The sequence below is a fragment of the Eschrichtius robustus genome, chromosome 18 (genome assembly GCF_028021215.1).
Source record: "Eschrichtius robustus isolate mEscRob2 chromosome 18, mEscRob2.pri, whole genome shotgun sequence".
Taxonomy (NCBI): Eukaryota; Metazoa; Chordata; class Mammalia; order Artiodactyla; family Eschrichtiidae; genus Eschrichtius; species Eschrichtius robustus.
In genome coordinates this window covers 81,169,851-81,197,077 of record NC_090841.1, presented here as the reverse complement: position 1 = coordinate 81,197,077, position 27,227 = coordinate 81,169,851, and the positions used below count along the sequence as shown (strand labels likewise).

General features: G+C 51.1%; 1 protein-coding gene across 5 annotated transcripts in view; it reads right to left on the bottom strand.

The window, feature by feature from the left end:
• Positions 1 to 27,227, bottom strand: part of ATP11A (ATPase phospholipid transporting 11A) — a 125,638-nt gene that overhangs the window by 32,803 nt on the left and 65,608 nt on the right. For 3 of the 5 annotated variants that reach the window (XM_068527021.1, XM_068527022.1, XM_068527025.1), the window contains exons 3-17: positions 23,961 to 24,050; positions 23,102 to 23,182; positions 19,503 to 19,610; positions 16,410 to 16,538; positions 13,930 to 14,033; positions 13,402 to 13,452; positions 10,548 to 10,612; positions 9,809 to 9,890; positions 8,431 to 8,581; positions 7,172 to 7,369; positions 5,781 to 5,954; positions 4,259 to 4,422; positions 3,898 to 3,954; positions 2,492 to 2,563; positions 1,350 to 1,423 (exon numbers count right to left, since the gene is read on the bottom strand). In XM_068527021.1, coding sequence (XP_068383122.1) covers positions 1,350 to 1,423; positions 2,492 to 2,563; positions 3,898 to 3,954; positions 4,259 to 4,422; positions 5,781 to 5,954; positions 7,172 to 7,369; positions 8,431 to 8,581; positions 9,809 to 9,890; positions 10,548 to 10,612; positions 13,402 to 13,452; positions 13,930 to 14,033; positions 16,410 to 16,538; positions 19,503 to 19,610; positions 23,102 to 23,182; positions 23,961 to 24,050 — 1,600 coding nt within the window. The remainder of the gene's footprint in view (positions 1 to 1,349; positions 1,424 to 2,491; positions 2,564 to 3,897; positions 3,955 to 4,258; positions 4,423 to 5,780; positions 5,955 to 7,171; positions 7,370 to 8,430; positions 8,582 to 9,808; positions 9,891 to 10,547; positions 10,613 to 13,401; positions 13,453 to 13,929; positions 14,034 to 16,409; positions 16,539 to 19,502; positions 19,611 to 23,101; positions 23,183 to 23,960; positions 24,051 to 27,227) is intronic. The other 2 variants (XM_068527023.1, XM_068527024.1) reach the window with 2 other exon arrangements.

Sequence of the window (27,227 nt, the reverse complement as noted above, 5' to 3'; positions counted from 1 at the left end):
GATCCGAGCGCCAGCTCTGAGACGCCCAAGTGCTCCAGCTCGCGGAGCGCACTTCACAGGGCCTGGCTGAAAGACGGGCCTTCAGTGACCTCCCAATGTCCTCAACCGGCTTGGGAGACAAAATAAGGCATTTCCTGTCCCATCGCAAGAGGCTCAAGCAGCCCTGTTAAGGGACCTCACTTTGTGGAAATGAAATCCTCTCGACCTGGGTGTTAGGACGCTGCTGACGTACAGCTCTCCAGGTCACACTTCAGGCTGAGTCTGTTTAGGTTCAGGGCAGCAGCTTTGCTTGGTTTCTCTCCAGGCAAGTTTCCAAAGAGAAAAACATAGCCTAGTGCGGTCTAGTTTTAAGAAATGAAAGAGTAAGATGCCATGTCTCTTGGTAAGATGCCACTTGAAAACACGTTAGTAACTGAACCCAGCAGCACTCACCGAGCGCTCAGCGGTGCTGTGCTGGGCACACTGTTGAGAAAGTGTGGTTCTGCATTCAGGACATCTGCAGCCCCGCAAGGGCAGAAGGAAACCAGGAAGGCTTCCTACAGGTGGCTGTGGAGATGTCCTGGGAGAGCTGCACATGAGTAAGAGGGCCTCCAGGTGGAAAAGCCCTGCCAGGTAGAGGGCCTCCAGGTGGAAAAGTCCACCCCAGGTTGAGGGCCTCCAGGTGGAAAAGTTCACACCAGGTAGAGGGCCTCCAGGTGGAAAAGTCTACACCCGATAGAGGGCCTCTAAGTGGAAAAGTCCAGACCAGGTAGAGGGCCTCCAGGTGGAAAAGCCCTGCCAGGTAGAGGGCCTCCAGGTGGAAAAGCCCCGCCGGGTAGAGGGCCTCCAGGTGGAAAAGCCCCGCCAGGTAGAGGGCCTCCAGGTGGAAAAGCCCGGGCGGTGCACCCTGGGGGGCAGCCTGGGAAGGAAAGCGGGAGGCAGCTCAGGGCCTCCACGAGAAGAGCTGGAGCAGAGCTGCCTGTTTCCATCAAGGACACGAGCCCAGGGGGCCCGGCAGGGGCTGCGAGCAATGGGGGCTTGGGAAGGACGTGGTCGCAGACGCCTGGGCGGGGCCTGCGGGGGGGACCCAGGATACAGGCTGCAGCATGTGTAAGCCGAGGGGAGTTTACAGCCCCGGGGATGAGTCACAGGACTTTCCCTCGCAGGAAAAACCAAAGGTGAGTAAACCTCAGCCTAAGATGCTCGGGGACAAACGGGGCCTGACGTTGAGGAGTTAGGGTTGGTTTATCCATGTTTTTAAAAAAGAGAATAAATAGTTAAATCCTTAAAGCTCCTATAGAATTTAGGCATCAGAGTAAAACACAGTCACAATGTATCATTTAAGAAACCAAAGGGAAAGAAATTTCTACCTGTAGCAGATTTGACAATTACGCTCATCCTCCTCCTTACTGAGTCAAAGCTCAAAATTTCCAGCAATTCAAACCTGAAAAAGAGATTGAAAAATTGCTGTTACCGTCATCCGGCTCCACGTCTCATTACATCGGGGTGACTACCGACCCTCCCCTGCGTGCTTCACGGTCCCTAAAACAGCACAGGGGTCGTCAGCCGGGCTAGCTGTGAGGTTGCGCCGGCCCCGCCGGCCCACGAGCTGGCTCCTGGGAGTCCGGGAGCGCCAAGCAGCGGTTATGGCCTCAGGGGCGCTCTCACTTGCCTTTCCAGCTGGAAACCAGAAGCCGGACAGCAATGCCACTGCCCTCCCAGGGGTGACCCCATGGCACCCAGAGGCCCTGAGCGCTTGCGGGAGGAGCCCCAGCTGACCTCGGCGGGCCTAGGGTCCAGCAGCCGTTCTGGAGTCGAGGGGCGCACCACCTCCGCAACCTGGGAGTTTATTTTTCTTAAGAGCAAAAATTTAAAATCCAGCTCTTCTGAGACCATCACCACCAAATCTTACATTCTTTACCACGTGTGCCGTATCCATAACTGCCCATTGATGTTTATTTAGCAAGGAGAGATGGATGACCCCATCCTCTGAGTCAAAATCAAAACATGCCATTTGTCTCTGGGAGCAGCAGTTTTAGACTAGATGGTCCCTAAGAGTCGATACGGAAAGTGAAACATCCCCCGTCCATCTGGTTCCTCCAAGGCTACCGCTCAGTGTTTCTGTAGGACCCCGTGCTCCACGGCCTGGGAATCTGCTCTGAGAACACAGGATTCCAGGGCCACTCCCGAGGGAAGGGCTTACGTTGGCCCTCTCGTGGGGAGTCAGAGCTCGGCCTTGGGGGTGTCAGAACGTACTAGAAGCTTTGTCAACTCCTGCAGTAAAACTGACAATGTGTGGCTTAACCCCAGTCTGAGGGCACACCACCACCCAACTTCTCCTCTAACCATCCGACTCAACTTCTCCAGGTGTTTCGGTGACATTCTTGGAGTTGTTACTGAGAAGAGGGAGAATGAGTTACGGAAGGAGTACAGAGAATTTGGTATTTTCTCCAGGGAAAGAGCTCTGTAAAGACAATCCTGCACTTCCATCCCAGCCTGGCAGGGTTCGCACCTCTCAATGTCATTGCCCCTGTTTTGCAGCTCCATGTAATTGTCCTTCAGCCTCAGGTACGTGAAGCCCAATCTGCAGAGAAGAAGACATACCTGGGAGTCAATGTGGACCCTGATGGTCCTCTTTCATAGCATGTTTCCATTTTACACTTTGGGAAAGCTCTCCTTTTGAAAAAGAAATGCTTCCAGAAAAACAGAGGCTGTAAACTGCATTGTAAAGTCGGGAAATTATAGCACTGTCTCAGAACATTCTCCAAGAGCCCAGGGAATGTCAACTTACCCGACTGTCTGGCGCACCACACGCAATTAGCTGCCTTCTTACTGGCGTGTTGAACGGCAGCAGGTCTGAGGATTGGTCCCTGTCTCTACTGATCAGTGGGGCTGCTTAGAGGTTGGTTACCATGTCAGAATTGGAAGGACTCTGGGAGCCCGTCAATCTCCAGGCAGACACTCCATTTTACTGATGAGGAAACCATAGCCCCGTTCAACCAACGGGCCACGGGGCACTTCATCTGTAACGCCCCCTCCTGCACCAGCACGTGTGAGGGCTCTGCCAAGCGGGCCCAGGCTGGGATGGGAAAGAGCAAACGGGCCTGGCTTCTGGACTCAAGGAGCTTCCAGGACGTGGAGGTGGAGACATACACTAACACGGCAGCAGCCCTAATCGTATTAGGAAGACACTATGGGACCATGAGGACAGGGTCCCGCTGACCTGGCAGGAGCTGGCAGGCTGAAGGAGAGGCTGCTTGGAGGGTGATCTCTATGACTGCATGCGCCTTAATTCCTGAGCACTCATTTTCCAAGGAGAGAGAAATCTCGATTCAAGAACTCTCACCTACGTATGTGTGAATTTGTACACTGAATAAAGGTCTGTGGTGACACAATGTACATACCTGATGTCACTTTCAAATTGCATGGGAAAAACACATATAGTTTAGCCAACAACAAAATCATGGTTCCAATTAGAGGAGAGGTGCCTGGTGCCCACTCACTAAGGCAGCAAAAGGGGAAGGTGAGCGTGGCCTTTAGCACTTTTTAAATTGAAATATAGTTGATTTACAATATTGTTGTAGTTTCAGTTGTACAGCACTGTGATTCGGTTCTTTTTGCAGATTATATTCCATTACAAGTTACTATAAAATATTGGGTTAGTTCCCTGTGCTGTACAGTATAAATCCTGCGCCTTCAGTATTAAAGCAGGGTCGTAAGCTGTGAGAATGGAAAAACATTTCCCTGACGGAAATTATGCCATGTGTCTGGAAAAAAGTATTTTTCTAAGTGTTTGCTTACAACCCCATGTCATGAGGCAGCGAAAACTCCCAATAACAAGATCTCGAAGGAGGTAGAGATGGCACAATAGGACACATGGGAAGTGAGCAGTGAGAGAACCCCAGCACCCAGCATCACCTTTTCCTTGCTGTGTGACTTTGGGGAAGTTGCTTGATATCTCTGGGCGTCAACTCTCTAGGATGGATGAGGAAGACCTGTCATAAAGGGATTCTAAGACTGCTGGCATCTTTAAAAGCCTGTGACTATTTGGAATGCCCTCTAACTAATTTACTGCAGAAGTTAGGAGGAAAAACCACCCATCTGAGACAGCAGGAGGGACCTGCGTGCACCACTGTGGGAATCGGAGGGAAGCCCTGAGCACAGAGGCAGTGACCGCCCCCTCAGCAGAACGCACCGGACGCAGGACGCTTCCAGGACGAGCCTGTGGTCGGGGCGGAGAGGCCCCGCACACCCCGCGCCCCCGGGACCAGAGACGCACCTCTGGACGCCTTCGACCAGAGCCACCTCGTCAGGCGAGGCTGAGATGTACACGCAGCGCCTCCCTGAGTCCGGCGACTTCCTAGGCCCGTCCGCCTCGTCGCCGTCCTTCACCTGGATGGTGTGGCACAGGCAGACGGCCCGGAAAAACAGCTCTTCCCGCTCCTGCAAATGCGGCACAAACCCACAGCTCTGCGGCACATCCGCGCAAAGCAAGGAAAGCAAACAGAAGACGGTAAGCAGCAACGCCGGGCCTGCAGCCCTGGGCGTCAGGGAGTTTTAGCTCCACCTCTGGCGGTGGCAGCCGAGTCCGGCTGCCTTCCCTCCTCTCTCGCGGTCCAGACGAAGACGGACACGGACCTCAGGGAGGCAGGGGGTTCAAGGCCACAGGAAGAGACGGGCCTGCGATCCCCGGGTTCCCGGAAGCCGTCCCGCGCCCTGGGGTGCGACCGAGACTGAGGGGCCAAGAAGGGCTGGGCTGGGCTGGCCTCGCGCGGGCCACGTGGGCAGCTGAGGCAGGTGGGACGCCCCGCAAGGCCACAGACCACCTAGCCCTCCCCCGAGGCTCGGGGGTGAAGAGGCCGTCTCTGCACCACCAGAGGCCCACGCGCACCGGCTCTCAGAAGGCCGCTGAAGCAGAGCCGACTCAGGCCCCCTCAGTCCCCTGGGGCTCCACTCAGCCTCTGCAGCCACCAAGGCTTCCGGAACGGTCTCCTGGGCAACCACTGCCGAGGGTCACGGCCCTCCTGGAGGGGGTGAGACCTGGAGCCGCGGAACCAGTGTGTGTGTGTGTGTGTGTGTGTGTGTGTGTGGAGTGTATGTGAGCACGTGTGCCTTGTGTCTGTGTGCAGGTGTGTCCGTGTCTGTATGTGAGTATGTGTGTGCCTTGTGTGTCTGTGTGCAGATGTGCCTGTGTCTATGACACGTGTGTGCCCGTGTCTGTGAGCACACGTGTGCCCGTGTCTGAGTGTGTCTGTGAGCACGTGTGCCCGTGTCTGTGTGTGTGTGCGCCCGTCTGTGAGCACGTGTCTGTGAGCACATGTGCCTGTGTCTGTGAGCACGTGTGTGCCCGTGTCTGTGTGTGTGTGCCCGTGTCTGTGAGCACATGTGCCTGTGTCTGTGAGCACGTGTGTGCCCGTGTATGTGTGCCCGTGTCTATGAGCACGCATGTGCCCGTGTCTGTGAGTACACGTGTGCCCGTCTGTGTGTGTCTGCGTGTGCACCCGTGTCTGCGTGTGAGTGTGTGTCCGTGTGTGAGCACTCATGGTCTGCAGGGCCCCCTACTCTCAGCCCACGGCTTCCCCACCTGGCCACGTGGTGAAAGCTGCCCTGGCCCTGATGTGACGGCCAGATGCACCCGGGGACGCCTGTGCAGACGGGGACGCTCACAGCTCTTCTCCCCCGAGTCGCCGGAGGGCGGCATCGGTCCTGGACCCCAGGGCCGCAGGTGCCCCTGGTCCATCGCACGACCCGCCCATGGACAGGTGGCAGCAGGGCGCACGGCCAGGAGTGCAGCCACCTACCCGCCCGCCGGCGCCCGGGGAGGCGTCGATCATGTCGATGGCGGCGGCGGCGGGGAGCACCTGCCCGTTGCAGATGGCGTGCGGCACATACACGTGGCCCTCCACACAGCACTCCTTGAACTCCATGTTGTTCTCGGTGAGGGTGCCCGTCTTGTCCGTGAACACGTACTCCACCTGCGGACATGGCGCGGCTGGGAGCTGCTGCCCCTCGAGGGCCCTTGGACCCCCCCAAGGCAGCCTCGTCTGAACGAAGCGATTTCCGGGGCCTTCACCCAACCGCGCTGCCTCCCCGGCTGGACGGTGAGCACGCTGGCCGCCCCCGCCCGCAGCTCCGGGCATGCGAGCGTCCGGACACAGCCTGGCTCCGGGGGCCGAGGGGGGACTTTCTACACTTTTCTCCTTCCGTCTCATGGAAAGACAGAGACGCGGTAGGGGTTGGGGGCTTGGTCCTGGATCCGATCTGACCAGAAAACCAAGGGTACGGGTGGGATGAGCTTATCCCATAAGGCCTGGGAGGTGCAAGCCTGCAGCATCGTTTAAGGGTTGGAAGGTGACAGAATTCAAACAAGTCAAGGGACAAAAATCTCCGACAGAAAACTGTGGCAAGTGTGAAAACTACATGGAGTTTTAAACCCTGGATCTCGATGGACTGAAGGAAGGTGGGGATCCCGGACCCTGTGGGCACCTCGTGAGCTGTGGGGAGCACGGGTCCCCCCCGAGCCCCCACCGCCGGCTATCAGAGACCCGCGGGCCCGGGACGGGCTGGAGGGTCCCGGCGAGTCCACGCCCTACGCATCCTGCTGGGCTCCTGCTCGGGGGCTCCCACCCGCACGTTCCGTCCGCGGGACACGCTGCAGGGCGGGTACTTGTTATTACACCCACTTTACAGGTCATGAGCCGTCAGCCTGGAGCAGGAGTTCAGTCGAGGGGTTCTGAACTCTTTACACTGCGAGACTGAAACTCGGGTCTCACTCTGCCCACCTGGACAATGATGACCGGGGCCGTGAGGACCGAGGAGATGGGACGGGAGAGCCGAGGGCAGCCCCTGTGAGCAGGCTCACTGCTAGCTCTCCCTTGAAACCCAGAATCAGCACCACTTAGAAAGGCCACGGCAGAGCTTATGGCAGTGAGTTAATGTGATGAATCTGCATAACTTGTAAACCCAAATGCACCCCGCACTGTCACATAAAGTGAAAAAGCCACTTTGCCGCCGTCTTTCACTAGGTATAGGTTACATCTCTGTGCATGAGCTGAAATGGAAACGTTCCCATCTGACCAGCCTGATGACCTGCCTGCATGATAAGAATCACGTAGCTTCTAGAAACCCGGGGACATGAAAGAGAGGGGCTCAATGGCCAGCCAGCGAGAGAAGACAATTCAGGAGACCTGACCTGTCCTAGCTCTTCGTTTAAATCCGAGGTGTTAACCAGAGGCCCTTCTCCCGTTTCCTCGTCAAACATTTCTTCGTCCCAGGTGATGAAGTAGGAGCCGAGGAACTTCTGCATCTCCACGGTGACGTACATGGACACGGGGATGATGTAGTTGAAGAGAACCATAAAGGCCAGGAAGTCCGTGAAGGCTCTGAGAAACTAAGAGAAGGCGGTGTGATCCCCATGCCGCCCACCAGGATCACGACGGCTCAAATCTTAGAGTCAGTCAGGCACCGCTTAACAAGTGCTGTTTTTAAACCAAGTGCTTCAACCCAAAGGTAAAGACCACTGGGGCAGTGGGGGCCGTCGGCTTTGTCTCCTGCACCCGACTTTAGCGCCGTGGCGGGCCCGGGACAGGAGCTGCCCGACATCTGTGCTGCTGGAGGGTGGGGGGCAAGGGGGGGGGATTAGGTCACTTGTGAGTCAAACTCAGAGACGGCGGGGAGCAGGGGGAGGGTCTCCAGCCAAGAGCCTGCAGGACGCTGTATACTGTGATTATTCCAAGTTTCCCTTGTGAGTCTGATAAACGACCAAATTTAGGGGTCTGTACAAATGGTGTTTCTGTATAGTTTTATCCTTATTTCTGAGCCATTTGTCTCATGGGAGGCCGGACTGAACACAGGAAGGAAGTGGGGGCCAGGTTGGGATCTGCACACGGCCCTGCTCTGAGCTGAGTGGATCCAGGTCTGGCTTTGCACACCGCTCAGGTGGACGCAGTAGGCCCAGCCAGAAGACTGTACTGCTTTAAGTAGAGGACATTTCATCAAATTAACACCCTGGTTTGGGGGAAAACATTTTTGATAAATATAAGCAATGGAGCCAAAATCCCCTACGTAAGAATGAAACCAATTCTTATTGTAATTTCCCATCATTGAGACGCTCCTTTTATTCATCTATTACCCAATTAGGGACCGTGTATCTCACTAATAAGCAGCTACTCAGCCCCTCTTATAATACAGGTCACCGCGCTGAGTTTTATGTGTTTAAGGTGTGTCCTTATGAATCTAGGATGGAAGCCGATACCTTTTCAGACTTGACTATTCAAATACCCAAAGAAGGAGGCTCAACCAGTGTCTACAGCTGGGGGGCCGGGGGCGGAGGCAGGCAGCTGACACCTTCACTATCCACGAGCACGTCTACTACAAAGATTTCATCGACCTAGACCTCATCCGGTCTCCCCACGTTTCCATAGCGACAGCCTGCGGAGTCACTTTCCGTACCAGGTTCCTCTGTCTTTCTGCCTCTGTCTTCTGGTTGTACCATGGCTCATCTCGGAACGGCTCGCTCTGCCACACGTACTTCATGACGGTATTAATCAGCGCTTTGCTGATTAGGATGCAGAGGTACACGATGAGGAATACATTCATTGATCTGAAACACAAGACGGCGGTGGTGGCTTAGTTCCTGTTCCCCGAGGAATCCTGAGCTGTGCGTCGCCTTTCTCACAGACGTCAGCAGGAACATGTTGTGAACAGACAGGGACAGCACAACAGCAGGTTTTAAAGGACCCCCCAACCAACTGTCACGGTAAAAGTGAAAACGCAAGCTCGTCTACATCTGAGTACACTCCGTGGGCACTGGCATGTGTTCTGGGGCCACCAGGAAAAGTGCTGAGGGCAGGGAACTCCGATAGGCAGGAGGGCACAGCCTTGCTCACAGGGCTTCTGCACGGTCTAGGACTCTTAACTCAAAGAACACCCAGACATCAATTTCTTCTACCATGGCGCATCAGCCAGTGAGTTCCAAACTTGGAGATCATCACCACGAAGGAAGGGCGGAGGGAGGGAGGGAGCGAATGCCCTCCGCATAGGAAAAGTGCTGAATCCTTAGCCGGTATCTTAGGAGCTTATGAAGAAGGTTTGATTTTCCAACATCTATTTCTGAAACCAATTTGTCAATGCAGACATCTGGAAACTAAGCATTCTTCTTTAATAAGAACCAACTGTCCAAGTTCACATCTGATGCAGCCACAGATGGACAGAGACCCAGGATCACATTTCAAGGTCGACTTGCCAGGAGCAGACAGACGATGCCTCAACAGTCTCCCCACAAATCACCCAGGAGCCCAGAGCTCTTTATTACACAATATGTGGACACTCAGTTGTACACTTCAATCAAGGACACACTTTAGCGAGAGGCAAAGAAGACATCATTCTGGGCCATGTTTTCTTACAAATTCAACTGTGTCCTTGACTTATTATCAGAAGGATTTTACCATTTAATAAAAAGAAGACTGTTCCCTCTGCTAATGCTTTCCTCACTGAAACCGTATCAGAAAAGTGACTGAACTTTCACTTTTTCATGAAATGGTGAGAGGAGATGCTGGGCGCCCACAACTGACCTTGACCCAGAACTCCGGGTGTCCACGCGCGGGCGGGAGCCTGCAGATGTGGCTGAGGGTGCGTGGCCATTTACGTCCCCACAAAGTAAGACTGTCAATCTAAGGTCTAAATAACCCGCTTGACTGTCCATCAGATCCCATGAAGGAGTTGCTAGTAAGACTAAGAGGAAAACGGTTCCCCATCTGCGGGGGTTTGAGACAGCGGGAAGCCACGGACGGGTTTTTACATGTTTCGAACCATGGGGCGCTCAGCTTACTTTTCGACAGCAGATCGCTTCTGGGATTTTGACTGATAATTCAGCGCCATCTTGGTTTCCATGCCCGTGTAAATAGCAACACCTATAAGGTACAGAGCAGATGTTAGAACAACACCACAACTGTGTCTTGCTCTACATCGTGAAGTATGCGCAGCTACGATAAAAGCGAAATTTTGGACAAAACGGATCATATTTTAAATTCTTCTAGGCAAGCTAGCTGTTCATAAAAAGTCACACAGGATTCTTTAGACCAAAGGAATGCTTTTCTTTTCCTGCATAGAGAGCAATCTGCACTTTTTTTAAGTTCAGATTTTAATGTATTGAGTTTTCCAACAACGGGGCACATTTTTATATTTATAAGTTGTTTCAGTTAAAACATAAAAAGTAACCCACCAGAAGTGGGAAATACTAGCAAAGAAATACAGCCATTAAAGGAAATTTCTCACAGAACTACACCGTGTGAATCCTTTCATAGTTTACGTTTGAGTCAAAAACTACAGGCACTTAATTTGCAAGCAACCCTCTGAGGTGTCACGGCTCTGTGGATTGCGGTTATATGAGGCAACTGGTTTTCTTAGTGAGCAAAATTACCGCGGCCATAAATCCACAGCCCCTCAAAGCACAAAGAGACGCTTTCATGGTACGCTTTCATCCGTAGTTAAATCTACGGATTTTAACTGCTTAATGGGTCCTTGGTTTTAGAAGCTATTATTAATAATTCACTAATTAAAACATTTACCGAAGATTTTCTCAGTGTTCTTTAGCGTGGCTCCTCTAAGAAGCAAGTTTTCCGATCCTAATGGCCTGCAAAGATAAGGATGACCAGAAACAGGGCAATGGAGAAAGCAGGTCGGCACGACAAGATGGAAAAGCACCTCACTGGCTCCACACACTTTGTTCTAAGAGGAAACCATCTCGGTGTAGACCTGCTTGTGCTTGGACTAGGAAAGCTAGCCGGGCCCATGTGAAAGCACGTGCTCTTTCCCTGGGGGGGGGGCGGGAAGAACCTGTCTGCTGGGAGATCCCGGACGATTCAGCTCCTCCAGGGCCCCAGCCCCGCCCCAGCCCCACTGGGCCTCACCCCAAGGCTTTCAACGCGTTCCACTGGCGACAGCGAGGGTAGTGGGGCCCCCGCGGGTGCCATGAGTAGCCCCTGGGCACTAGTCAGAAGTGCCACTCGAGGGACCAACCCGGAAACCCGCTCCTAACAGGCTTCACGTCTGAGGCCCGAGGCACCGGGGACCCCAAGTGGTGCCCGTGCCTCAGCTGTTTCTACCGCACCCTCGGGGGTTTCACGTACACAACACAGTCGCGCTTTCAGGGAAGAAGGCTGTGAGGCCCTGCGTGGCATTTACAAGCACTGCAGCCAAGCCCCAAAGGCCCCTGAACGCGGGTGGCCTGGCAGTCTGGAGCGACCCAGGTACTGCTGTTCCAGGGGCAAATGCAGCGACCGAGGAATTCAGAAGCCATTTGTGTGAACACAAGCACTCTGGACCCAACAGTGAGCAGCACACAGACGCTCTGCCTTCAGGGGCTCGCGGTCCAGTGGTCCCCTTTGTTGACTGAGTAGTAATTTCTTCTCGTTTCCCAAGAGTAGAAGGGAAATAAGCAGAATTCAGATTCACTAATTTTGCCATTTACAATATTCTCCTGATTTTCTTCGGAGGGTAAAGGGAAAGAGTTGATTTGGGGTAAAGGGGAAGATTTGCTAAAGCTTGCTTTTCACTTTGTCGGCATTTAATTTCCCTTTACCATGGAAGGTTGAGAATCCACTGAACGTGATAAGCTTAAATGCGTTCAGTATACTTAGCTGACCCAGCTCAGGACCACATCAGGCTGAAGATGAGAAAGGGGGGCTGCCCAGCAGGGTGCGCTGGCAGGGCCCCCCCCCGACCTGACGGGCCTACCCAGGGCTGTCCCATGGCCTCAGGGTGTGTCCCCCAGCCTCACAGCCACGTGGGACAGGCGCCCGGCTGCACACGTGCTGTCTGCTTGTGCTACAAGTACTGTCAGCCTCTGTTAGCAAACACTTAAAGACAGCTCATGTCCAAGGTGTTTATGGAAATAAATGGCCCTTTTATAAAGTGTCTCTGGGGAGTCTAAAATTAATTTACTTCAAAAAGTACTTCACTTCTAGTTTGGACAAGAGGATGAAGAAATATCACTCCAAGGAGACTGAGAGCTTAGCTATATAACTCCTAACTGTCCACACCACGAGTTTATAAACACCTCTAAATACCCAAATATTAGAAGTCTGCTGAATCATATAGATACTTAAAAAGCTAAACTAGAATTAGTATCAAAATACAAAATATATTGGTAATTATCTTCCTAAAGGGCTCAGCCTTCAACTTCGTCCAAATATCAAACAAGGAAAGCCTGCAGTGCTCACTTTTCCAGCCTCACTCACTGGCAATATGGATCCGTCTAAATATATTCACTCTTGTTCAAACTCAAATTAGTCCTCGCAAGACACAGAAAGCCACATTATTTCTCCAAAGTAACTAGGCATTTACCTTTAGAACAACAGGTATTTAAGAAGGATCAAGGCAATGCCTCCATAGATTCTGGAAAGCAACTGCTAACCTGCTGATGAAGAATGGTGATCAAAACACGCTAAGAGGTGTGCCAACTGTTTCCTTAAAACAAGTCATTTCTGGAGCCTTTCAAGGAGATAAACCCCATGACGATTTATTTTGCAGTAATTTCCCACTGAGTGTTTTTTTCCTACTTCTGGCCCAGTATTTTAATACACAAGGTAATGCCAGGACACAGACAATCGAGTGACTGCTTAAATTGGAAGAAAAATAATTTCTCTAACCAGTGGGATTTGTGAAGAAGGAGAGCAATGTCAAAACCTACTGAAAGCCAAGTTCCCTCAGTGTAGACCTGAGGTCACGTGCAGGTAAAACGTCCAAGGCCCGGGAAGTGAGGCAGCACAGGCCACAGCTGCAGTGAGCAGGGCTGGCTCCGTCTGGGCGCCACGACCTCAGGGCTGGGTCAGCTCCCTGCCACCAGCGGTCCGGGGTGAGGCCACTGACGAAGCAGGTGTGGACACCCACCTGTGACCGCACTGGCCACTGCCCATCCCCTGCAGCAGATTCCCCCGTCCCCGGGGGACGTGAGCCTGGACAAGCCCTTGGGAGACACATCCCCCAACGTCTAAGACTGAGGCTGTGTCCCAGTGATGAGTCTGGGCAGATTCATGCAGCCCAATAAAGCGGCCCCCGAGTCAGAAACCTTTCAACCTCCTAGCTGAAGACGCACAGTCTGTTCAGTTATGAAAAGCGTTTCTGTTGGGGAAACGCGCCTTTCCCTTCGCCTGCTGGACCAGCTCCTACCCTTCCCGGCTGTGAGAAGACCCTGGGCAGAATCCCGGCTCCACGGGGTCGTTCGTCTGTCACCGCGTGCAGACGTGTACACGAGAGAAACCAGCAAGTGGAGCGGACCCCGGACCTCCGGTCACGCAGAATTCCCCCCTCAAACCCAGCAGGACAGCAACGATGAAAAACTCTCATCAGGAAAAGAATCCACTTTTAATTGAACGATAGAGATGAAATCGCCAAGTGTTCAGAAGAAGCAGGAATCCTCACCTCACCACGGGGTCATTCAGATCGCTGTAAACATTTATGCGGCCGACGAACCTGGGGACAGGAGAGTCAGGTCACTGCCAGGGCAGCAGGGGACCGGGGCGGGGCAGGACCCGAGACCCCGAATCTGGGGGGCCCCCCTCCTCACCCCTGACCCGTTTCTAAGAAGGGCTGGGATTCTGTACTGGAAACACAGGGGTGTGAGGCTAAACCACGCCTCTCCCCTCCTCCCACTTCTTAATTGTTCTATTTAGCTCATGACTTAAATGATTTTCCTTACAGTCACTTCCTCAAAATACAGAAAATTCATTTTTCTTTGACAAATTTAGTTCCATTAAGCCTTTTCAAATATTTGTATTAAGAGTTATGGATTGGAATGTTGCTGGACTATGAAAATACAGAAGTAATGCATTTTTGACCAGGTCCTAATTTTTCAGCAGTGATTTACAGTCTCATTCCAAACAACCACGCGGTTAGGCCATGTGGCATGGACACCAGGGAGGACGCCCGGGGAGAAGGAGGCCGGCTCACCTGTAGAGGTCGGGCTGGGGCTGCTCACACTCGATGGTGGCGTGGAGAGAATCTATATCTTCCTCCGTATGAAACCCCTTTGTGTCTTGAACTGCATAATGGGTCTGCAGATTGACAAGAAACGGGAATTCACAGCCAAAATGATCAAGACAAACCCAGCAGCGGGGGCCTCCCGTCCTAGGGCAGCACCGATGTTTAATTTTTTAGGCATATACATAAGCCTGGTGACAAAGCCTGGTTACCACACGAGACAGGGTGTACAATAAAGAGTTTGCAAATGTAACAAGGTTACAGAACTGTAGGTTCCACCGGGATTCCGGTACCTAATAGGTGCCAGGAAATTCTTCCATTCTTAGCCAGTGCCCTCAACTACCAGAATTCTTCTTCTAAACTGGACACTTGGATTCATCTGTCAGAGTGGTCGCTCTGAATTAGGAAACAGATTTGGGACCTAAAGTATTCGTTTCTGTTTATACGGTTCACAGACAGCTGTCGCAGGCATGGCAAGCTGCCCGCACCTGTCACTGTCCGGGGAGCACAGCTCCCTGCACGGACCCTCACCTGGCCTTGACCCCAGGGCTCCTCAAACCAAGGGGGCCACGGACCCCAGGCCCCGCCCCCAGAGTTTCTGAGGCCGTGAGTCTGGGGTGGCGCCCGAGAACCGCATTTCCAACCTGGTCCCAGGTGATGCTGGTGCTGGGGTCTGGGACCCCGTTTTGAGAAGGTGGGCCCAGACGGCACCAGGGAGCGTGGATGGGTGGACCAGCCTTGGGAGGAGAGAGGAAGGAGGGACGGGGGGAGGGGATGCAGTCTCCTCCGTGCCTCCCATGAGTAAGTGTCGGGCGAAGCGTGAAAGGATTCAGAGCAACCGGGGGTGTGATCACAGCATCCCGGCAACGTTGTGGAGGCACTTGTGCATCCGGCACTTTGGGACATTTCCTAATTATAGCCTCACAAGAGCCCCTGGAACACAGGTTTGCCCCCGTCTTACAGATGTGAAAACTGTAGGCGTGACCTCTGCTTTTAAGGAAAGGGCTCAGGTGACTCTGGCTCCCCCAGGCACGAACACAGAGAGGTCCAAGCGCAGCCCCGGTGCTGACAGGGGCCACGTCTGGACCAGGGTGACTGCCGTGAAACTTCACCCTGACAGCAGTGACGCTCCCGGAGGCTCCTGGCGTCTGCTCCGGGGACGCGTCTAGGCAGGGATGTCCCTCTGTGGGTCAGGGTGCAGAGGGCAGCCCATGGCCCGCAGCCGGGTGTGCACGGCTCGCCGGGGCCGGGGAGGACGGGACATGCCGCCCCAAGCTCCAGCGGCCACTGGACACCCAGCGCTTTCCAGCCCAGAACTGCTCTCCCTGACAGCTGACTGTGCCAGAAGGGTCCCCCCTCCTGGGATTCGTTACATAGAAAATGTGAGAGTAAACGTGGGAAACCCCACAGGGCTTCATACGATGACAGCCCAAGTCACCCACAAAGGATTAGGGCACGCTTTGGTGCTTCCCCGGCATAGAATCGCCTGTGTCCACGGGCAGCATTCAAGCACTGTTAGAGCTGCATTTCCGGAGCCAGAGCCTCAGAGCAAGGCTCACGTTCATAAACTCCTTGGAAGCTTCCAGGTTTTTAAAACAATGAAATCCTTAAAATTAATAGCGATGTGTTTCTTCTTTTGTGATTATTAATTAAAATTTTGTAGCACTAGCTGCTGGTACAGAATTCCATACTGAGCGTAAGAAATGAATCATAATTTCAGAAAATCCTTACTAAGATATTTTAACAAAAAGACACTCATAGGGCTTCCCTAGTGGCGCAGTGGTTAAGAATCCGCCTGCCAATGCAGGGGACACGGGTTAGAGCCCTGGTCCGGCAAGATCCCACATGCTGCAGAGCAACTAAGCCTGTGCGCCACAACTACTGAAGCCTGTGTGCCTAGAGCCCGTGCTCCGCAACAAGAGAAGCCACCACAATGAGAAGCCCGCGCACCGCGACAAAGAGTAGCCCCCGCTCGCCGCAACTAGAGAAAGCCCGCGCGCAGCAACAAAAGACCCAGTGCAACCAAAAATAAATAAAAAAAAAAAAAAAAAAAAAAAGACACTCACTGATGTAACAGTCAGGCAAAATCTAGACTCACGACTCACTTTTCACACAATTCCAGTCCAGTCAAGTCACTAACTTTGACCAGTAAAATGAAAACTTCAAAATTCCAACAATCTCTTCCTTCCATCCTTAACTTGGTACTGCCGCTAAACGACACAGCTAAATAAGGAACATGGAGTTGCTTCTGTTAACCTGAGAGGCTGGTCGTTAGAGGGGCTGAGGATGGAAGGAAGAAAGTGGGAAACAGGGAGAAGCAAACGAGAGGAAACAGTCCCTGGCTTTTCCCTGAACACAGAGCCTCATGCCCGGTGTAGCTTCCGGCCACAAGAGCACAGCTGGGGGTGGATGGGGAGGTCCCGACGGGGCACAAACAACAGGCAAGTTACCTTGTGGCTGGACTCTCCGTCCAGGCTGGCGGTGGTCACGTGGCAGGTCCCGTCCACGCGGCTGCTGGATAGGAAGATCAGGTCACAGGGGAAGGTCTCGTCCTCCTTGACCATGACGATGTCCCCGACCTGCAGGACAGACAGACAGCACCGTGAACCAAAAACCGGGCTCTGGGCGGCGGCTCCCACAGGTACCATCACGGTGTTACCTGCAGGAAGGTGTGTGGGTGCTAATATGACTGAGAAAGATTGCTTCCCGGACATTTGGCCCAAACCAGGAAACACCTGTGAGGTCAGTGCCCCAGCCTTAGACCTGGATGCTTCACAGTGCAATAGGACAGAGTATTTTGCAATATTCTATTTTGCAATGATAGAAATATTTGCACCATTTGTATTGCAACCAGGCAGATGAGGTGGGCAGTCACCCTGCGGGCACGAAGGCTGTGACAAGCCGCAGTGATCAGGGCTGGGTGGTCCCGAGGGGTCCCCGCAGAAGACTGGCACAGACCGTCGCGACGTAGCAGGGAGCCCAGAAACAGACCCGCGAAAATACGCTTAACTGACTTCCGACAAAGGTATGAAAGCCACTCGATGGAGGAGGGACAGCCTTCCCAACAGAGGAGCACTTGGTCAGACCTGGGCAAAAAAGGGACTTTCACCTAAACCGCACACCTGACGTAAAAAGTAACACAAAATGGATCAGGAAGTTAAATCTAAAACATAAAACTATACAACTTTCAGGAAGAAAAAAACAGGAGAAAACCTTTGGGCTCCAGGGCTTGGCAAAGAGTTCTTAACCTTGACAGGAAAGGCAGCATCCATAAAAGGAGAGATCAGTAAATTGGACTTCATCAAAATGAACAACTTCTGCTTTGCGAAATACCCCATTAAGGTATTTCTGACAGAGGACCAGATTCTAGAATATATGAACTCCCAACGTTCAACAGTAAAAACCCTCAATAATCCAAGGAGGAAATGGGTAAAGGCCATGAATACATGTTTCATGAAGAAGATGTCCTGATGGCAGATAAGCACATGGTAAGATGTTCACCAGCCTCTAGGGAAACACACACTTCAACCGCACCGAGAATCAGAATGACTGAAAGAAGAAACAGCGAGAACACCAAACGCTGCCGGGGATGCTGAGAAACGGGCCTCTCACACGTTGCCGGTACAACAGTGCAGACACTCTGGGAAATGGTTTGGCTGTTCCTTTTACCGTTATTTCATGACGACCCAGCAACTGAACTCTTGAGTTTTGACGCCAGAGAAACGGAAACTAAACACATACAAAAACCTGTACCCAAATGTTCACAGCAGCTTTATTTGAACGGCCCCAAACTAGAGAAATATCAACATCCTTCACCTGGGCCACCCCCACCCACCCCCCCAGACTCTGCAACGAAAGGAAGGCGCCCAGATGCCCAACCTGGGTGAGTCCCAAGGGAATTCAGCTGCATGAAAGTTATAGACTGTATGACGCCATCCACGCAAGGACAAATCCTGGAGGTGGACAAATTGAAGGTTTCTTTTCTACTAGCCACAAGCAGCCTTTGCTTCCTTCCTTGTCTCACAGACTCCATTAAAATTCTCTCGGGTAAAACAGGCTGGATATAGAGCAGACATTCCTCATAGGAGATCGATACATTAAAAATTCAATTTTCTGCTGATAGGTACTGTTTAGGTCTGTTTTTGAAGAGATGTTTATTAAAAGTATAGAAGACTTTGCAAAGGAAATATAGTTGTTAAAGGAAACGGTCTTTGGAGCCTAGGGTCCGAAGGAGCCTGTTAACATACACATGGGGGTCCCCACTGCTGTTCCCACACTGAGAGGCTGTCCTCCCAGCTCCTCACCTCCTGACTCCTTGACCACTAGGAAAATATCGCCAACCTAGGCTAACGGAGGGGAATTACTGAAACACCTGGACAGTGAAATTTATAAAACAAAGAAAACGTGGTTTAAAAACTTAAAAATACATCCAATATAGAACACATATAATAACTATCATGAGGTTAACGAAGACGGACCACATGCTGATGACACCTGAAACAGGAGTGTCCCGGCATCCTGAACCCTGTCCTACGCCCGAGATACCCACTGACCCCCAGGCTGACCCGCTGCCCCTCCCAGGGCTTGGGGACGTGCCTGGAAGCAGAGGCTTGGGTTCAAAGATGCGGTGGCCCACCTTTCTGTCCCTGTGCACGAGGGCTGGCGACTCTCTCCCACAGCAGCTTCCTGATGGCCCTGCCACGACTTCCGGCCAGGAAAGCAGCCCCGGGTTGGACAGAGGGATGGTGGGGCTGCAGGGGAGGGGGAGGGGGGTGGCGACTAGGGGGAAGACAAGGACAAGCCCAAGGAGGAGCCAGAGGAGGCTGGCCAGGCTCCATCCCCAGGCTCACAGCGAGACATGACTCGGGGACAAACCGTAAAAATCATACTTATCACCTGTACACATGTGAGCGCTTCTAAACGGCTAGCATAGGCTTGAAAATAATCCACATAAATAATTTAAATATGAATTTAAACATAATGATGCATTATTACACCAATAATATATTGAAAAAAAGAAATTAAAATGCAGCTTTCAGGGAGGTTTCCGTCCCCATTTTCATAAATTTCCAACTAGTAGAGTTGATCATACTAATATGATTTTGCCTTACTGTAAAATGACTTTTCTACAGGTGTTTAGAGCTTTCCCTGTCTTGACTGGTTACTATCATGTCACACGCTTCAGACAACAGGCCTGGGGGGAGCCTGATGGCCCAGAGGCTGTGCACGGGGGACCGGGGGCAGGGGAGACACGGGGAGGCTTTGGACCTTCCACTCAATTTGCTGTGACCCTAAACCTGCTCTAAAAATAAAGTCGATTAAAGCTTTAAAAATACATACATAGAAGTAAGAAGTTAAACAAAGATAGTGGTAGGAGCTTGCCCGAAGTGAGCAGTACTTGGGGAAGAGGGTGGGCCTACATCCAATAAGTGAAACAGTTTCAGATGAAGGTTTGGCCAAAGAAAACAGCCCCGTGGCGCTGTCTTCTCATCATAACAGGTTTGCGGCCGTCTGGGGGCCGCCTGGGGTCGGCGGGGACTCACCCTGAGCTTCCGGCTCTGCTTCCGCACCAGCCGGCCGTGCTGGACGAAGTGCACGGGGCACTGGTTCACGGCGCTGTCGGCTTTGTGGCGCAGCCAGTCCTCGTAGCCCTGCGGTGGGGGAGAGACGCCGTGAGCCCCTCCTGGACTTGGCGGGCGCGGCCGTGGCCACGGTCAAGTGCGTGTGGACACGAGCGGGCGGGAGCCGCGTCCCTGGGCTCCCGCCACCGCCGTGCACGAAGCCACGTCACCTTTCGAGCTCCCTTCCCTCGCACCCAGCCCCCACCCGGGCAAGTCCTGGCGCGTCCTGCACAGGGACACGCGTCCTGAACCGACCCCTTCCTGCTCCGCGTCCCGGCTGCCCCGTGCCGCGGCCTCCGGCCCGCAAGGACGGGACCAACCCGACTCCGCCCCACCCGACGCGGCTCCAAAGGCTCCCGTCGGGACCCACGCGGGCGGACGGCCGTCCTCGTCCTCGGGTCAGCTGGGCTGTGCCTGGGGTCCCGGGGGGGCCGAGAGCCGCTCGAGCCCCCTGGGTCTCAGGAGCGGCCGAGGGAGGGGTGAGGGCCGCCGGCAGGGGAGCAGGCGGCACCAAGGGGCTGTGCCCACCCAGGTGAGCACCGCAAGGGTCACGCAGAGGCGCCCGACGTCGTCACATGCTGCTCAGCACCCAGAGGAGGGCGGGAGCACGGGAGCTGGCCAGGCGCTGGGCTCCGTGGGAGGGGCTTTGCGTGCAGAGGGAGGAGGGGGCTGAGGAGGAAGGCAGGGAGGCAGGGCTCGGTCAGGAGGGCAGCGGGGGGCTGGCAGAGCTGGAGGTGAGCTTGGGGACGGGGGGTCCTGGGACCACCAGCTCTGACAAGGGACCTCCTTCGTCCTCTCCTCAGGCCCTTCGGGTCTGCTGGCCGACGTCTGAGGGTCGAGCCAGGATGGATCCGGGCTGCGGAGGGCAGTGCTCCCACCTGCCTGGCACCGTGTCCTGGCCAAGGTGGCGGGCAGGCGCCTTCTGTGCCCATGGGCGGGTCTCACCCACCAGGAGCTGCTACCACCGCCCTCACTCCATGGCCACAGGGCGGCGAGTTCAAGGGCACACACTCAGGGACAGGGACACCGGCTGTATCCAGAGGCCCCTCACCGTGGTCAGGATGCTCTTGGGGCTGGCTCAGTGCTCCTTCGGCTCTGCCTGCATCACTGTCTCAGGGCAGAACCCTCTAAGATCAGGCCCGGGGTCGCCAGACCCCTGGTGACGGGTCTGTTCTAAGATGCTCACACAGTGTGTGCTAAGTGCCTAGACCAGGCTCCATCTGTGGGTCCCTGTATCACGTCCTCAGCTTCGCCAGATATTCCAAACTGTTCCCCAAGACGGTCCCGACACGTTCCCATCAGTGTGTGTGGATGCCTGTTTGACCACATCTTAATCCCATCTGCTCTTCAGACTTTTACATTTAAAAGCCAATTTCATGGGTAAGTAGTAAAATCATATCGTTGCTCAGATCTGTGTTTCCAGATGACTGGTGAGTGGAAAGTAAATCCCAAATTATCACAAAGGAATCCTTAAACGCTGCTCACGGTTCTGTATTAAATACAGACCAGTCCAGACGTTCACGCTGAAGACAAGCTGGGAGAGCAGCTGGCCCCGCCCTTACACTCACAGAGGTCACCTCGAGACTCCATTCTTCATGTTTTCTTGGTCTGGAGTCAATCACTCCGCCATGCGTCACCTCATTCCCACTGTCACCCACCGTCATTTGTACCATGTCTCATGTGACATGTGTGTTCAGTTTTTAAATTTTTTATTTAGAAACTAACACAGAAAGCGTGGCTTTGCCAGCAACGATGTGACCATCAAGAATTTAACTCGATGCTGTCTTTCTGTAAATTATTTCAAATGCAAATGTTATCGTGTTCAAAAGTTTGCAGCAGGGACTTACTTCCCTTGTGGTCCAGTGGGTAAGACTCTGCGCTCCCAGTGCAGGGGGGTAGGGTTCCACCCCTAGTCGGGGAACTAGATCCCGCATGCATGCCGCAACGAAGAGCTTGCATGCCGCAACTAAAAGATCCCGCATGCCGCAACTAAGACCCGGCGCAGCCAAACAAATAAATAAGTAAATAAATAAATCATTAAAAAAAAAGTTTGCAGCAGATAAGGGACTTGTATCTACAACATATAAAGAATTTTCACGACTCATGGATAAAAAGACAACCCAACTTAAAAACACGCCAATGACTTGAAGCTATTTCTCTAAAGAAGATTCACAAAAGGCCAATGAGCTCATGAAAGATGCTCAGCATCATTAGTTACCAGGGAAATGTGAAACCAAAGCCACAGTGGGATGCCACCCCACACCCGCTAGGAGAAGTGTAATAAAAAAGATGGGCGACAAGCCTTAGCAGGAATGTGGAGGAACTGAAACCTCACACACGGCTGGTTGGAATGTAAAATGGGGCAGTCACTTTGGAAAATACTCTGGCAGTTTTTTACAACATTAGAGCAACTCTATTCCTTTGTAGGTACCCAGGAGGAATGAAAACCTATGTCCACACAAAGCTTACGTGTGAATGTTCGTAACGGTGTTCTCCATAACAGACAAAAAGTAGAAGCATCCTGGGAATTCCCTGGCGGTCCAGTGGTTAGGACTCTGCGCTTTCTCTGGGTTCGACCCCTGGTCGGGGAACTAAGATTCCACAAGCCACGTCATGTGGCAAGAAGTAAGTAAGTAAATAAATAAATAAAGCCACATTAACAACAAAAAAAAAGTAGACGCACCCCAAATGTCCATCAGCGGATGATGGATAAACAAAATGTGGTCTATCCACATGATGGAATATTATTCATCTGTGAATGAAGCACTGGCACGTGCTACAACGTGGATAAACCTTGAAAACATGCTCGGCGAAATAAGCCAGACACGAAAGATCACTACTGTATGATTCTGTTAACATGAAATGTCCCGAATAGGCAAGTTAGAGCAACAGAAAGTAGACCGGTGGCTGCCAGGAGCTGGGGGGGGGGGGGGGGGGGTGGGGAGCGATGCTCACGGGTACGGGGGTTTCTTTCAAGATGTCGGGCATTTTCTGGAACTAAACAGAGGTGACGGTTGAGCGTTCAACTGGCTGAACGGATGGTGGGGCTAACAGACGAACTGTCCGTCCTGTTAGCCACCGGCTTTATCTATCAGGACGGCAAAGAACAGCACGATCCACGCTGAGCGAGTCAGGAGTCGCCGGGCGGCTCTGCTTGTGGAGCCACATCCCAGACCCTGTGCACGAGCAGGTCCTCGGGGTTCAGGCAGCCAGGGACACAGCGGGCGAAGCAACTCAGGTGCCGTCTCCGGGCACGTGATTCCACGTGAGATCGGCCGTGTCCTCTTCAAACTCTCAGGGCGGCAAACGAGCACTAAATTACACGGTCTCTCTTCTTTTAACTCAAGTATCTCTCAACTCAAGACTCTATCTAAACCAGTCACAAAAGTGAATTTCTAGAAGTCAGCTACGTTTCCCACGAACCAGCTGAAACAAAGCAGGGAACTCTGCTTTGGCTGAAAGGCGATGTCCTGTACCAGAGACTCTGTAGGACCTTCCTCCCTTCTGCCTGTAGAGCTCACCTGCTTGATAGCTGTGACGGTGATGACGAAGCACAGCGGGAGGCCACTCGTCACTGGACTCGTGGGCGTATCGATGATCAGCTGCAGGGAGAAGAGAACGGTTGAGTCATTTTCAGAAACACTGCTTAGGGGCTTTAGACGGACCGGTTGGCCCTGGAACACCTCCCAACGTTTGCTTTGACTCATTTTAACTCGCTTTACTGTTACCCCGCTTCCTCCCACCACCGGAGATAAATTAGGTATGAATTTTTACTATAAAACCGAGGGCAGTTCTCCTTAATTACGGGATGTGCTTAGGAAGCCACGTCAGCCGTGGCAAAGACACCAGCTGACTCCAGTGCACATTTTACTTCAATTTACCCCTCTGCTTCTGGTGCCTCACTTTAATTACATTATTTGCATAAACTACTGTCGGGGAAATTTTAAAACTCCTTCAATGGTATTTTGTATGACTGAGACCAGTTAGCTTGCCGTTCTTAAAGCACGTCTGACCTGTTCCCTAATCCATACCTCACTGTGGTTTCCACTCTCTTATTTTTAACTCTCTTTCTCTTAATGTTTTTTCTTTAGGAGAATCCCCACTAAAGATTAGGAAGACCCCGCTCTCCCATCAGTACTGGAGAATGAGGACGGAAAGTGGCCAGGACCAGTTCACGTGCACAGCGCTCACGCCTATGTTTTAGTGAACAGGTCTCTCTGAACCAACAGGCTTGTCCTTGAAGAAAACAAGTGAAGTATCTGCAGATAAAGGGGCACCAAGTCCTTACTCATTCTGATGAGTGAACCAAAATCAGCTGAGAATAAATGCCACTTATTTATATTTACATTTGAGGTGACAGAAAAAGATGACCAGACTTACCTGTACCAGAAATATGATAAGAAAATAAAAGTTGGCTATTCTTCTGAACTGTTCAAATAAGTTCTTGGGTATGAAGTTCCAAAATGTGTACTGTATAAAAGAAAAACAGAAAGGGGTCATTTTGATCACATTTTACATTGTGTAGTATTACTCTACCACATGATAAGCAGTCCTGAATTTCAAAGTACAAAATGTCTAGTTTTAGATACAAAACAAAATTGAGAGTGTTTGTAGTCATTTTATCAACTTGTTGACTGTAAAAACAACTGCTAACACAGAACATGTGCTCCAAAAGCAGCATATGTCAACTACCTAATTCCAATAATTCAAGGCAAGGCAAAGTAGATTAAGAATAGTTTTACTATTAAAATGTCTCTCGTAAAATATAAACCTCTGATTGTTAACTCAAAACACACATGGTTAGCATTTTTCTTTGACTGTAATTTTTGGTAAGCTCTCTGTTTTGTTACAGCATGGCTAGGAGGGGACAGAAAGTAAAACAGAAGTCACCATTTTCAGGTGGTCTTGACCCAGCTTGGCCTCGGTTCCGGCACTGCGGAGGTGTGCCAGCCCCTCCCCCTTACCTAGGGGGCTGGAGAGGGACACAGGGAGGGTAGTCAGGCCACTTACTCGCCAAATGTCTCGTTTTTGCCTCAGAAGGAGACCTTCCCTAACCTCTGTGTTGAAAACAACAATGTCCCATGTGCCATTAACCTACAGTAAACACTGAGCTTGGACACTGTTTTTAAAATTCCATTTGACAGTTTTGCCTTTTAATGAAGATCGCCCCCTGAAGGCGGAGAGCCTGCTCTGCCCACCATCTCTATCATCTGGACCCGCAAGCACCTTGGTTATCTCTCTGCATCTAGACCCGCAAGCACCTTGGTTATCTCTCTGCATCTAGACCCGCAAGCACCTTGGTTATCTCTCTGCATCTAGACCCGCAAGCACCTTGGTTATCTCTCTGCATCTAGACCCGCAAGCACCTTGGTTATCTCTCTGCATCTAGACCCGCAAGCACCTTGGTCAGCTCCCGTCAGGGGATGGAGCTGGCACCGAGGATCTTGACGCTGGTTACCAAACTCATCCCAAGAGCTCCTTTAATGCCAGGATCTCTAACACAGGTTCTTGAAAATCATGCTGTGTTTTTAATTTCAAATTCCACTTGTTTGTTTGCTGCTGGCATATAGGGACGCAATTGACTTTTGCATCCTGCAATCTTGCTATGATAGCTTATAAATTCCAAGAGGTTCTGTTAATTCTTTGGGTTTTCTATATAGACAATCATGTCACTTGTAAACAAAGACAGCTTTATTTCTTCCTTCCCACTCTGTTTATCTTTTATTCCCTTTCCTTCTCTTACTGTATTAGCTACGACTTCTAGTAAGACGTTGAATAAGAATGGTGAGAAGGGCCTCTTTGCCTTGTTCTCAATCTTTGGGTGCAAGCATCTAGTTTTTCACTATTAAGAATGGTTTTAGCTATGGGTTTTTTTGTTTTTTTGTTTTTTTTGGTAGCTGTTGAGGAAATTCTCCTCCGTTCCAAGAGTTTTCATCACGATTGGGTGTTGGATTTTGTCAAAGGCACACTAGGTTTTCTTCACCGGAGTACACCCAAGTTGAGAACCAAAAGGCAGGTCCGAGACTGAAATGTAGCTACAGAAATTGAGAGGACAGGACACACTGCTAGATCTTCTTTACCTCTGTTTCTCAACCAGAAAAACAAACAAAAACAAACAAAAAATCCCAACCCTGACAGCCAGTAAAAGTACAGGCACTTTCTTCCTTAAAATAAACAAACACCCCCCCCACCCCCCCGCCCCCGCAAAACCATGATCTGAATCTTTAACTTGCTCCTGCTACGTCAGGACATTTATCTACTCCATGGAATTCTCAAAATATTTACTCTTTACCACACCACAAAAAACATGGACTTCGGAGTCAGACCCCATATTAAACCCTGGTCCTGATATTTAAAGATTGGGTAAGAGCAAACTATTTAATTTAATGACTGACTTCTACCCTTCTCGTTTATAAAATGAGTATTAAGAACAGCATGTGCTTTAAAGGAATGTAATGAAGATCGAAGTTCTGGCTCAAGCTGGTCTCAAAAATGACTGAGACGATGAAATTCTACAACTTGAGAAGAAGCACAAACAAATCAATCTTCTTAAATGTTTGAGAGAGATATATTTTCTCTTAAGCGGGCCATAATGAAATTCAGTTAATTTTCACTAACTTTCAAAAGGAGTTATTAAAAGAAATATAAGTTATGTCATCACGGCATTTATGTCTCATTTCTGTGGTTCTGTAACCAACCTAGAATGATCTTTCATTCTTCGTATGCTCATTTCTACGAGATACTGATCCCAAAATGGAATTGTCTTTAAGGCCCCAGCCCATGAAACCCACCCTGTCTCTCAGCGCCCAGGCTGACAAACTCACTACCCAGTAGTTAATCAAAACACCTCCCCAAATACCTATAACACACTACTCAGTAGCAAAGTCCCATTAATGGAAAAAGTCTCTACTTAAAATCCCATCTTCTATCTGCCGAAATATTTATAGATGGAAATTATATATTGTTTAGGAGTTGCTTCAAAATGATCTCAAGGAAGAAAACGAAGGCACAGATGAACACACTGGGCCATGTGTTGATAACGGCAGACAGTGGATGGTAAGTGCATAGACGTTGGTTACCCTATTCTCTTTATTTTCCTATGTTTTTGAAAGTTTCCATATTAGAAAGCTCCATATATTTATTATAGAACGTCATCTTCTACAATCCTACCAAACGTGCAGATCAGTTTTTATTAACCCTAGCACGCTACGTGAATATCTGGTCTTATTCTATTTTAATGCTACTATTTCAGGACACCCTTTCAGTTTCCTAAATCCTAGTCTACCAGGGAACCAGTACAGATCTGGAATTTAAAACCACTTAAATGATGACTTTATTCCTATCAGGTGCAGGAGGCCCATGCTGCAGCTTAGACATTATGTTTTGTGATCTCCGTATTTTACAGAATAAATGACTGTCGTAAGTCATTACTGCTGATTATTAGTAATACGGTCAAAATCCCTGATGATGTATGGTAAGAAAAGTGAAAACCCAATGAGATAGTTGAAACATTCATGACTGCACTGATATATCAGTATTGTATGGATAAAATAAAATAAAACGAGCATTTTATTACACATGTAAGAGTGGGCAGTTGGATAATGGTGTGCCAATTGTACATTTAAAAAATATTCCATTGCCACATTT